Below are 13,894 nucleotides of genomic sequence, written 5' to 3' on the forward strand. Positions count from 1 at the left end.
TTAAAGGTTATTTATTAATTAAAACTATAGATCAACAGTCCTGTGACTGCCTCGTAAAGCTAGTAAAGGTAGGACATGGTCTGTCGGCCAAGAAAGTGGTGTACCAGTTTTGATTTAGTTTCCTGGTCATCGAAAATTAAAATAAGGTTCGTTACTAAAAGATATTACTGAAAAAGACGTGTAATAATGACGTAAACCTAATTGATAAGTATTCATACGTCATTATTATACATGACATTAGTATGCGACGACGATTTCATTAATTTCTTGTATGTAAATGTGTGATGTTCCTATGGAGTGGCGTAGTAGACTAGAACTCCTTAAATAAAGAGAAAAAAGTTTAAACTCTATTAGCTATAAATAATATCGTTATCAATAATCAGATAAAGACGGCAATAGAAGTCGTCAGATCGATCTGCAAGCGAAACTAATTCTTATCACCTATGAATCTGCAAGCGGCATTCAACCTTGGTGGTACACCACTTTCTTGGCCGACGGGTCCAACGCTGACGGTGTTTTTGTTATAATATTTCAATATATATATTTTTTGTTTTATCTGTACAATTTTAATTATTTTTTTTATTGCGTATAGCCTAGCCTAAGCAGGCGTATACTGTTTTAATAGCGTTATTTATTTATTTTTACTGATTAGCTTGAAAGGTTTTACTTGAACTAGCTACAGACTTAAAATTCCTTGATTTGGATGGCACTAAAACAATTTATTTTACAATAGCTTTTTTATAAATAACATATATTTATAGTATTTACAACAGTAAATGAAACATATATCACAATCAGTCTGTTAACGAAAAGGCTTGAAAGCTTTTGATCCAGGCTTTTTTGTGGTAACTGGGAGGCAACTCATCTGGACACGTTTGGAATGTATGCGTTATTTCCGATAGCATGTTACCTGTAATTGATTTAAGAAATTTAATGGATACATTCAAGTAAAACAACAACAAAATAATTGTGTTTGCTCGCAAACGAAAAAAAAAACCGACTTCAATTACATCGACGAGTAATGCAACGTAGATCGACGAAAAAATAGTCAAGTAACTACGCGTTATCAAAGATTACTCAAAAAGTAGTTATCAGATATCGATAAAATATATGTGACCACATGATATAAATCAGCTTTCGATTAAATTAAAAATTATCAAAATCGGTACACCCAGTAAAAAGTTATTGCAGATTTTCGAGAGTTTCCCTCGATTTCTCTGGGATCCCATCATCAGATCCTGGTTTCCTTATCATGGTATCAAACTAGAGATATCCCCTTTCCAACAAAAAAAGAATTATTAAAATCGGTACATCCAGTAGAAAGTTATGCGGTATAATACAACGTAGGTCGACGAAAAAAGCAAAAGTAAAAACGCATTATTAGACATAACTCGAAAAGTAATTGTTAGATCTCAAATAAATTTAAATGGGACCAATTGACACACACCACCTTTCGATTAAAAAAAAAATTGTCGAAATCGGTCCACCCGGTCAAAAGTTCGGATGTAACATACATTAAAAAAAAAAAAAAAAATACAGTCGAATTGAGAACCTCCTCCTTTTTTGGAACTCGGTTAAAAAATTAAATTTTGTTTTTTAGGGCAAATATTGGAAGGAAGATTAATCTTTGCATAAGATAAACTTTTTACACTAGTAAAATTCTTCATCAGTGTGTTGAAGTTAATGAACCTCTCAATTAGCTCCTTGATAGCCTACATAATTAGAACTGAAACGAGATATTCTTCAAAGAATATATGTACTGTTTATCAAAGAATCACGCACACGAAACACTGTCGGTGGTGCCACTGTGACCAGTAGTGTCGCTTGTACCACTAGTGCGGCTAGTGCGGGGGATCTAGTTTAGACCTAACTTATTATATACTTTATTGCACTAAAAATAATGTACAGTAAAATTATACATAAAGTTGATGGCAAAGGTGGACTTATCTCTAGAAGAGATCTCTTCCAGTCAACCAATGGTCATTAGAGAGAGTGTCATATAGCGGAATAGAGGAACACAGCGCAAGAATTAATAACGTAATAGCTACTTAGGTATTTTTAAACATTTTTTTTTACAAAAATACAAAATAGTTTAAAGATAACATAATAGTTTAAAGATAACAATAAACGAGAAGTTATATTAATGGATCACTCACACAGGTCACTGTCACCACTAGTGCCGGCGATGCCGCTAGCGCCACTAGTGCCGTTATCACCAGTAGTGCCGCTAGTATCCCTAGTGCCGGATCTCCCGGTGTGTCCCCTCAGTGTGGCCGCTAAGGCCAGCAGTGGTCCGTGTAGCGAGGGGGGCGGCGCGGTGCGGGATAACACTGACACAGCACTGAGGCATGACGACAGAATATCTGCCTCTAGTGATTGGTTGTTATCACCTGTAATTAATATTGTTTTTTGTTAGTGTAATCCGACTTACTCACTCTTGTGTCGTTTTGGGACAAATTACCGAGTATCGAATATTTCGTAGTAGAGTCTAGTTGAGTTAGTTAAAAATTGAACAAAATTTTATTTAGCTTTTGGTAGTTCTACTAGTATGGAAAATATCTAACTAAATGGAAATCTAAGTTCAGTTTTAAAAAAAATTGAATTAATCAACTACTTTCACATGAGCACACTAATTTGATATTTTTAATTTTTCAGTTTTTTTTTTTTTTGATTTACGATATAAACTGTTTAATTTATTATATAAATAGTTTGCTTATGTACTCACTTAATTTTGTTCTATTTTCAATATTTAGAAAATCAACACATATTCTCAGAGCAAACACAATAACTTGTAAGAATACAGTGTGACAGTCACATCTGAAAATGAAATAATGAATATATAATAAAATATTTTTGCCATATATTTATAATTATGGCATACAGTTTCACATTTAGAATATCTTCAATTATAATTTATATTAAATGAATTTTTTTCTGAATATTGTAAATACACTGTAACTTCTAAAAATGTATAATAACAACTCAGAACCAATTAACAGATTTAAATTTGTTATAGTCAAAATCAAGTTGTAGAATAGACAAAAAAGTATATTATGTAATTGTCCCAATCATCTAGATTGTAAATAAATAAAAAATGCTATATGGCAGCCCAATGGATGTATATTTGTTACTATTTTATATTAAAACTTCTAAAAAGTTTACAATTATACTTTTATTACTAAATGCCCACGGGCTCCTCAGTTCTGCATAGAATAAAACCTGCCTATGTTGCTAAAATTATTCAAAAACGGAATAATTAACTACATTTTTTATTTTCTCTCTCTTAGTTCTCGTGAAGCTTATGTCGAAATATTGAGCTCAGCAGAATGAAAATATAAAACATGGTAAATATCCCGTTTTTGATAATTTTAGCAACAAAAATAATCATTTCAATTTAAAATCTTACCGATGTGTCTCTAACTGGTCATCAGATTGACTATTCAAGTTACAGTACAACCGCAGTAAAGCTCTAACGAGATCTAACGCTTCTTGCACTGCCCGGTGCTTCTCAATACATTTCAATGCTACTTCTGTCTGCTTTAAGATTACTTGTAATGTACACGAATCTGGAAAATAATTAAAATCTATGATTTTAACTGAATATAACTGAGGTAGGGCACAGCAGGAATTTCCTGCTCAAGATATGGAGCAGCCCGACTGGGGTAGTACCTCGACCTTACAGAAGACCACAGCTAAATAATACTGTTTTCAATCAGTATTGTGTTCCTGTTGGTGAGTAAGGTGACCAGAGCTCCTGGGGGGATTGAGGATGGGTCGGCAACGCGCTTGCGATGCTTCTGGTGTTGCAGGCGTCTATAAGCTACGGTAATCGCTTACCATCAGGTGAGCCGTACGCTTGTTGCCGACCTAGTGACATAAAAAAAAAATGTAAATAATAAAAACGCCGCGTTGGCGCAACGGTCACAGCCATGGATTGTACCTGTTGCGCTGGCGGTTGTGGGTTCGATCCCCGCACATGACAAACATTTGTATTGGCCATACAGGTGTTTGCCGTGGTCTGGGTGTTTGTGCAGTCCTTGTGGGTCTTCCCACCGTGCCTCGGAGAGCACGTTAAGTCATCGGTCCCAGTTGTTATCATGTACACCTGATAGCGATCGTTACTCATAGTAGGGAATATATCCGCCAACCCGCATTGGAGCAGCGTGGTGGATTAAGCTCTGATCCTTCTCCTACATGGGGAAAGAGGCCTATGCCCAGTAGTGGGATATTACAGGCTGTAGCGTAGCATATTTAAATAATAAAGAAAAAAGAAATATTTTTTATATCACTCGCTCGGACAAACACAAAGATAAAATAAAACAATTTTACAATTGTCTCAACATAAATTTACTGTTTATTAAAAACAATAATTAATAGATAAAGCGTATTATTTAGTGCAGGATTACATAGTTGATAAAGATGTGTGGACTTAGTGATGCTGTATTTTATGCAAGATATTACTAAATTTGTACTAAAACAGTTTATATATTATTTTCAAAACGGTAACTGCGGAGTTTCTTGCCGATTCTTCTCTGCAGAATCTGCATTCCGAATCGGTGGTAGTGCTTTTGAAGCCTATTTAAATAAATTTATTTACTTATCACATATTTACTTTGAAAAAACTATAATTTAAAACATGTACGATTTTATTTTTGTGTTACCCTCACATTAGGAATTCTAAACATTTTTGAATATCATATCAAAAATTGACCGCTCCAGCGGGATTCGAACCCGCGTCTCCGACTGACCGTGTCGGCGCCACGGCCAAATTTCGCTCTAGCGGGTACATCGTTCCATAGCTTAATTGGCTAGAGCGCCGACACGGTCAGTCGGAGACGCGGGTTCGAATCCCGCTGGAGCGGTCAATTTTTGATATGATATTCAAAAATGTTTATAATTTAAAACATTTAAAGTAACTTACAATAAGAAATAAAAATATAAATCGTACAAACCTTTCTTATACAATAACACTCCTTGATCGTAATCCAGTTTTAAGTTACCGCTGGAACTTCTAGAACATATTTCTGGTAATATGTTATCGTTACAAGATAATTTTACTAATAAATTCAATATATGCTTTGTAACAAACGGTAATGGCCTTGATATTATTATGGACTTGCATATTTTTAATAACTGTGTATTTCTATCTCGGTGACTAGCAATGGCTTGCAATAGTAACGTTATAGATGTTAGTAGACCGCTGTAGAGTAGGGCGCATGTCTAAAAATAAATATATTTTAATTAATATGGAAAACTATAATAACATAATGTTGAATATATCACACTACACAACCCTCTATATATAATGAAAATCTAATATAATGAAAACTTTGGCATATCTATATGAATTATGGAAAATATTTGTATTGGCCATACAGGTGTTAGCCGTGGTCTGGGCGTTTGTGTTTGTGTATTGTGTTTCCAGACTCTCGACACAAGAGTGAACCTTAGTGGAGCCGATGAGTGTGAGGCGTTTAATTATTAGTGCTGCCTCACAGTCGGATAATATCATACTTGTACAATAACAGTTGAAACAGTTTGTATTTCAATTTGTGTTTTTAACTATCAACAATTTATGTTATTAAATTGACGCAATGGGCAAAATCTAATTAACAACATTTAATATCAAATTATGATTGTTTGTTAGTGTATTCTGGGAACCGATTTCGGCTACACAGGCTACTGTCGATATTGTCGAACATTATTGTGCACAACATTGTTGTTTCTTACATAATCTCATCTTAATAGAAGAATATAGCCACCCCCTCTCTTCCCGTGGGTGTCCTGAGAGGCGACTAAGGGATAACACAGTTCCACTACCACCTTGGAACTTATAAAGCCGACGGATGGCGGGATAGCCATCCAAATGCTTTGAAATTCACAGACCGAAGACGAGCAGCAGCATCACACCGTTTTTGGCGCGAACTTGTGGAGGCCTATGTCCAGCAGTGGACTGTATTAGACTGAAGTGAGTGATAAGTAAACGTTAAAAATAAAATTATATATTTACCGCATTATCCAACAATAAGCAAATCTCACTGATTTCATTAACAAAAGAATATGTTTGTTCATTTGACTGCTTTTCGTCGTCCAGTAATATTTCATATAACTCATTATTTCTATTATCTTCTAGAAGGTAAAATAGAACACAAATGACTCGTCTAGCTAGTAAACCTTGTTCTTCTTTATACAAAATCCTGGAAGTTTAAGATTATATTTAGTAGTACATTTTCATCTTGGGTAAAAATAAGCGCTATGAAATTTAATATACATAACAAGCAGTTACCCGCGGCTTTGGTCGCGTAAAAATTCTGTGAGAAATAGTGTGTTCATTAATAAATAAACACTTCACACTCAACGGCCCGCAGTAGGATTTTCTCGTGTGTCGGGGGTCCGGAAACGCACACAATACACAAGCACAAACGCCCAGACCACGACAAACATCTATATGGCCGATACAAATATCTGTCGTAGGCGGGAATCGAACCCGCGACCGCCAGCGCAACAGCCAGTGTTATGACCGCTGCGCCAACGCGTCGTCATTAATTTAAAAATTATTATATTTAAACAATGAAATAAAATAAAATATTAAAAAATATTTAATTCTCTATAAAGTAATAGATAATACACACTGCAAGGGTAACAAAAAAAAAAAAAAAAATACAAAAAGTTTAACGCTTCTAAAATTTATTTCTTATTAAAAAACATTATTTCCGATATGACAGAAAAACGTTTAAAATATATTGATCCGTAAAAATTACACTAACACTGGACTAATCAAGAGCTAACCGGATCTAAGAGTAAAGGTTAAAATAATATTTATTTCAAAAGCAATCCAGAAATAATCCAGAAATTTATGTAAAAATAAAACGCTTTATGCAAAAATTAGACACACTTTCATACAAAAAGCCAATGATTTTGACGTAAGTGATATTTCCTCAATTTCAAAATTACTGAAATACACAATTGTGTTTCCGACCTTTCAATCTTTGACCATCTTATTCCTTTCCTATCGCAGAATTCGTTCTTAGCTTGATTTCTATCAACTAACTATAAAGTACCATCATCATCATCATTACAGCCTATACAGTCCACTGCTGGACATAGGCCTCCACAAGTTCACGCCAAAAATAACGTGAACTCATGTGTTTTGCCCATAGTCACCACGCTGGGCAGGCGGGTTGGTGACCGCAGGGCTGGCTTTGTCGCACCGAAGACGCTGCTGCCCGTCTTCGGCCTGTGTGTTTCAAAGCCAGCAGTTGAATGGTTATCCCGCCATCGGTCAGCTTCTTAAGTTCCAAGATGGTTGTGGAACCTTGTTATCCCTCAGTCGCCTCTTACGACACCCACGGGAAGAGAGGGGGTGGCTAAATTCTTTAGTACCGTAGCCACACAGTACATGTATTTATATATAAAGTATAGTTTTGTGAAATTTCGAGTTTGTAGCACAAAAATTAAGGAAATTAAATCCTTCGCGAGCCTTCATGCGGCTTCTTACTTCCTTAATGTAGCTCTGTCGCAAAATTTGTTCTAAGTAGACGTCTACTAACTATAAACTAACTTTGCCGAATTTCAAGCTAGTAGCACAATAAATGAAGAACTTTCATACAAATTTGTAAGAGCCTTTAGACTCTTTTAATCCGGCCGTAACCTAAAATTCGTTCTTAGAAGACGTCTACTAACCATAAACTACCTTCCTACCAAATAAATACCAACACATACGTATAAAAAAAAAGAAAATTACATGTACGGTTGATGGCAAAGGTGGACTTATCCCAAGAAGAGATCTCTTTGTTTTCCCATACAATTTTTTTTCTTTTTTAATCAGACCAGATTTCGAGATTTGTTACATACAGTTTAATTATATAAAAAAATTGGCCATATAAAAATTTACCTGCCACTTAGTAATTCATTCTCTTTAACAATTAGCGGTTTTGACGTAGCATCAATGTACCTCTCATCCATTTCCTTTTGAAAAGCAGATGTCAGTCTGTGAATGATTGCTTCGAGTTCTTGCCTAAGTTCTTTTAATGTACTCATAGTAACTTTAACAATCTGAAAATTTATAAAATGTATTTTTGGGTCAAAATTAATATTATTATTTGTTTATTATAGGCAAGCATAAAACACATTTACTATTTACATTAATTAATGTTATTTTCTTAAGAATATATTATGTAATATGTTTCATAATTTTTTTTTTAACAAAACTAAAATGTAGAGACTGCTTTTATCGTATGCCTTTTGCACAATAGCTTAAAAAATAATAATTATGCACTATAAGGCATCAATATTTATATGAAGGCACTAGATCATAATTTAATCGTGAGACATAAATATAAAAATACGTACATTCAAATACATCTCGACACTGCCATTTCTATTAGCTGATATGTAACTAAGGTCTTCATAAATACAATTCAAATTAACCCGAGTCTTACAAATATCTTTCTTGACTCTCGTCTTCGGTAACTTATGAAATGTGCTGAATATTCTACATTTATTCTGTACGTCGGTCCGTTGCCGTAGTTTCTCGTTGTAGTTCAGAATAGAATACTGATCTGTCGTTGGTTCTAAGATAAATGGTAATATTTGTGATAATTTTGATTCTTCTGAAATTTAAAAAAATACATATTATTTTAGAGACACCAAGAATGGATTTATTTAAGGTTGATACAGGCAAACGGCATGAAATTAAGCCGCATATAATCGTACAATTTTTTAGCAATATATATGTGTATCAGTAAAATTAAAGCTGCACTTAAGGCACACAATAGGTTTACAACTTATCTGATGTATCTATTTGAATGTTTTTTTTTTTTGTATCATTCACTTCAACCTACCGCAGTCTACTGCTGGACATCAGCCTCCCCATGACTTTGTGTATATAGCTAAAATATGGTATTTAGTACATGTGTTTGAAAATATCACACTGGGGCGTCAACAAACACAAACGGTGGTTGCCATTGTATTTGTAGTGATCCTAACATCTTGAGATCTACGACATGAGAAGAGCTACGGGTCGTTTTGGTCGAAACTTTTTATTAAGCCCTGGCGTCAGAACTTTCACTCTAAATGGGTTGAAAATAAGCGTACATAAACCAAAAACAATCGAGTACTTTTATCATAATTGTGTTTGCTCACAAACGAAAAAAAAAACCGACTTCAATTACATCGACGAGTAATACAACGTAGATCGACGAAAAAATAGTCAAGTAACTACGCGTTATCAAAGATTACTCAAAAAGTAGTCAAAATTTAAATGTGACCACATGATAAACATCAGATTTGATTAAATTAAAAATTATCAAAATCGGTACACCTAGTAAAAAGATATTGCGGATTTTCGAGAGTTTCCCTCGATTTCTCTGGGATTCCATCATCAAATCCTAGTTTCCTTATCATGGTACCAAATTAGGGATATCTCCTTTCCAACAAAAAAAGGATTATCAAAATCTGTACATCCAGTAGAAAGTTATGTGGTATAATACAACGTAGATCGACGAAAAAAGCGTCAAGTAAAAACGCATTATTAGATATAACTCGAAAAATCTCAAATAAATTTAAATGGGACCAATTGGCGCACACCACCTTTCGATTAAAAGAAAATTTGTCGAAATCGCTCCACCCAGTCTAAAGTTCTGAAGTAACGTACATAAAAAAAAATACAGTCAAATTGAGAACCTCCTCCTTTTTTGGAAGTCGGTTAAAAATTTACGAAGCCTTGCGTTTTAAGACTTCTATCTTCTATAATAACATTTTACAATACCTTCTCTTAAAACTAGGTTTAACTTTAAAAAATGTGACTTGTCCTCCGTCTGAACACTATTTGACAAAGTTTTAACTTTCTTTACATGACTTGCTGCATCTTGTTTAATACAAACGCCGTTGTTATGCCTTTGACTGTAAATAGAAAAAAATTATTTATTAGTACATTTAACACATTGCCGATTTTATACATTATTTGACTTATATGATACCGGTTAATTCAAATCTATATAGAATGTTTGAGTTTTAACTACGTTCTTTTAAAAGCGGGGTTCCGTAGGTGATATAGATCATGTTCCACGCGCTTTTTTAAATTTTACTATGTCTTACGATACGAGCTAATCTGCCAAGGTAATTCTGCATAGCCGTCCAATACTATTTTTCTTAACGCTGAAAAAGGTCGATAAAATGAAATATTAACACTAACTGATGTATACAAATAAAGAACTGCACATGGAAACGAATTCTTCTTCTTATAGAATATTTTTCATTTTAAATAAAATTATAGCAGTATCTCACGAAAGGTATCATGCGGAATGAGTCTATCAAAGTAGCTTGTCTATTTAAACAAAGTTAAATTTAAAAATGGGCTAGGTATTTTATTTCGCATGGAACGTGATCTTTTATACCTACAGAATCCTCCATTTGAAGGAACGCAGTTAGGAGTTGGACATCTCATGTTTATATGAAATGCATCGAACGTATTTCAATTCAAATATATTCAATCATTCATATCACCAATTCAAATATATTCATATGAAGACTTTTTCATAACTTGTGCTTTGAACAGAGGTAGGAAAACAGAAATATTACTGCGTGTCAAAAGCTCACAGACCCCAAAGACGTTGTGGAGAGCAATTGGTAAAATAAAATTCTTTGATATAATTGCTACATATCAATATATATTTTATGTTAATTAATTCTTGAGTTTATTGGCTTTCAGTTGTGCCAAGAGTTTTGTTGTTTAACTGTTGTTTTCGCCAATGTCACGTGGGATAGAAAAAGCACAAAGGAGAATGACCATTATGGTATTTAAAAGGTTACTGAGCGGATGTAAAGTATTTTTTTAAATAATATTGAATAACAACAATATTTACCTTCCAAATATGTCATTACCGGCAACAGTGACTTGGGTAAGTTTCACTTTGTTTGACTCGAGCATCTTGCACTTCTCTTTTACACTTATCATTTCTAAATTCTGAAAATGTATGAAAAAACAAAATGTTGTACACATTGTAACTTATTAATATTATGAAATCTTAAGGAAACTGATTGATTTGTAAACATTTGCATAAATAAAATATTTTCTACTAATATTAGTGTTAATTAAATGAAATGAAATAAAAATATTTATTTTGTAATTAGGCGATAATACATACTTAACAAACGTAAAAAAAAAACTACATTAAAAAAAAGAGTAACAAAAAAATTTAAGGTAGCAAAAGCATAAATCAATAAAAAAAATTCAACGTCCAACTATTATGTACATTACAAACTTAGGTAATGCACCAATTTTTTTACAGCAACCATAACTTTACACACATGTCACAATAGTTAAGGAACACTAAATCTTAGTGACTCAGTAGATATTACCTTTCAATTATATCCTCGGCTTTATTAAGCATTACAATAAATAAATTAAAATAATGTCCCTAGTGTAGGCAGAGAGAAAAAAAACTGTCAGTACTCTTTTTAACTTTAAAGTCCACATACAAAAAGTAAAAGTCGCAACATTAGAGACGTAAAATGATCAGGACAAACACGAGACAGCCAATCATGTGTCCAGAAATCACCACATGACACCTACTCACAATGTTTGTAACTATACCTATTGACAGAACGGGTAATAGACAGCCTGGTCAAGCTTAATTGAAACTCATGCCTTTACATCACTAAGGTATTCATTGATGTTATAATAGGCTTTACTACATAAAGTTAGCTTAATAATTTTTTTAAACTTCAGTAAAGGCACGTAGCGGAATCTTATGTTACATTAAAATTGGTATTCCTCTAAATTAATTATTTTTTTTCTGCGCAGGCATTTAGTAAATGTTAATTGTGGGCATTTCTGAGTTTTACATCATTTGAGGTGTGTCAATCACTATGACTAACAAATAAATGCCTATTTATCCGTATGTACATTATATTTTCATAGATATACGGCAAAGCAAAGATCAGGTTGTTGATCTCTTTGAACTTCTTAGTAAGAGATTCTTTATTTTCTTTTTAGTAATAATAATCACAAGTTTTGTAAAAATTAATATCCGCTCTGGTGTAGTGTAACATCGATGTTTTGTGGGTTCGATTCCTGCTCAGAATGGATATTTGTATTTAAACTAATTTTTTTGGTTCAGATGTCTATTTTTGCTGGTCTACCCACCGTATCTTGGAGAGCATGTTGGTCCCTATTGTTATTAAATACACCTGATGGCAATTGTTACTCATAGTAGGAAATATATTTGTCAACCCACAGTGGAGCAGTGTGGCAGATTAATTCTGATCCTTATCCTACATGGAGATGGAGGCCTATGCCCAGCAGTGGGATATTACAGGCTGAATCGTATTATAAGAGTTCTATATATACCTTAAAATCCAGCTGATTTTGTAAATCATGCATTTGGTTACTCAAAGCATTTAATTTTTCTGACCATTCCATCTGAGCTTTCTCCTGAGCCTTTATTTTCTCTAATCGAGCATTGTCAACAGCTGTCTGACAAGTTTTGAGCTGAGTTCGGAGAATGGAAGCCTCACCTTCTTTCGTAAAACATTTCTCCAACAATTTACCATTTTCAGATTTCAATTTTGTATTCTCTTCTTGTAGTTGCAGTAGTTGGCGATACATTTGGTTGAAATCTTGACCTTTGTGTATGTGATCGTTAAATATTATTTCATCACTAACTTTAACGCCATCGGTTTTGCAATCCTTTGCCATGCCGGGTAGCGGAGAAGATATTGTTTTGAAACTACTCCTCATTTTGGTCGAGACTGCACTCAATGGACTGAAGGTAGGCTTTTTAAACGAGAATTCCTGTTTAGATGTACTCGGTGTTTCTTTGTTAATTTGAGTGCTTGTTGAAGACGGTTGCATGCATATGCTGTAGTCAGGTAACGTAGTATTATTGTCATTGTAAGCTTCCTCGCATGCCTGACTCGCCAGTAGAAGGATTTCATCGTCATTGTCATCGCCCCAATTGTCCACTTGGCTAACATCTAGTGAAAATGATTAAGATAATATAAGATAATAATAGGAGATATAAGATAAGTTAATTTGTGTATATTGCATAAACTATAATCAGATTGTTAATATTTACGAAATTTGAATATACTACTTTATTCACAATTCTATAATTGTTATCGGAAAAGAAAATGTTAAATTTATTTTGTTACTAGCTGCCCGGACAGACTTCGTTCTGTCAAGTTACTAGTAAAAATAATTTTGTTTTTTTTTTTTAGTAAAACCTTCCGTGGGCCTTAGAGAACATACAAAAAATAAATTAACCGAATTTATCGAGCCATTCTCGAGTTATGTGCTTAGCAACATTCATTTTTATTTATATGGATTATACCTTTGCTAGGTCCAGCATTTTGACTTAAAGGAAAATTGTGATCGGATACGGTAATATCAAGTTTTGGTTTTTTTCTTTCTCCACATTGTTGCGGGAATACTAATCGTTTAGACATCTTAAGTTTTAACTATTTACTGTACTTTCTATCAGGTTTCATTTTAAAGTTAACTTTAGCCTTTGGCGCTTAATCCTTTTTCAAAACAAAAACAAACGTTTGATGACATTTAAGTACCCATAAACAACATTTTCAATTTTCACAAACTTTTTTGCAGCTGGATGTGTAGCTACGCTCAAAAGATATCAAGTGCTGTCAGACTAATATTTAAAATTTGGAATAAAATTAAAAATGAGAACAGTTTACTTTATTTTTACTTTCATTCAGTAAAAATGCTTTAGCTAATTTTAAATACAAAATTAGTTCATATAGTGGTTTATAGCTCACTAAGACCAATCCCAAGAAAATTTTTACAAATAAAAATTAATATCCTTATTACAAACAGTAAATTGGTCAAATAATACAATAATGTTTTGATCTGGTACTCGATCTTCAATCAATGAAA

The 13,894-nt window shown here is 33.5% G+C and overlaps 1 protein-coding gene across 1 annotated transcript; it reads right to left on the minus strand.

Moving 5' to 3' along the window:
• Positions 1-722: 722 nt before the first annotated feature.
• On the minus strand, positions 723-13,575 carry LOC123663040. Its single transcript, XM_045597781.1, has 12 exons — positions 13,335-13,575; positions 12,353-12,978; positions 10,866-10,966; positions 9,770-9,903; positions 8,353-8,612; positions 7,895-8,055; positions 6,011-6,197; positions 4,953-5,220; positions 3,407-3,566; positions 2,726-2,817; positions 2,157-2,390; positions 723-910 (listed from the first exon to the last, which is right to left on the minus strand). The coding sequence occupies exons 1-12, from the start codon at positions 13,447-13,449 to the stop codon at positions 795-797; spliced, it is 2,454 nt and encodes an 817-aa protein (XP_045453737.1). The 5' UTR covers positions 13,450-13,575; the 3' UTR covers positions 723-794.
• Between the last annotated feature and the right edge of the window lie 319 nt (positions 13,576-13,894).

This window comes from Melitaea cinxia, chromosome 19 (genome assembly GCF_905220565.1).
Source record: "Melitaea cinxia chromosome 19, ilMelCinx1.1, whole genome shotgun sequence".
Lineage (NCBI taxonomy): Eukaryota > Metazoa > Arthropoda > Insecta > Lepidoptera > Nymphalidae > Melitaea > Melitaea cinxia.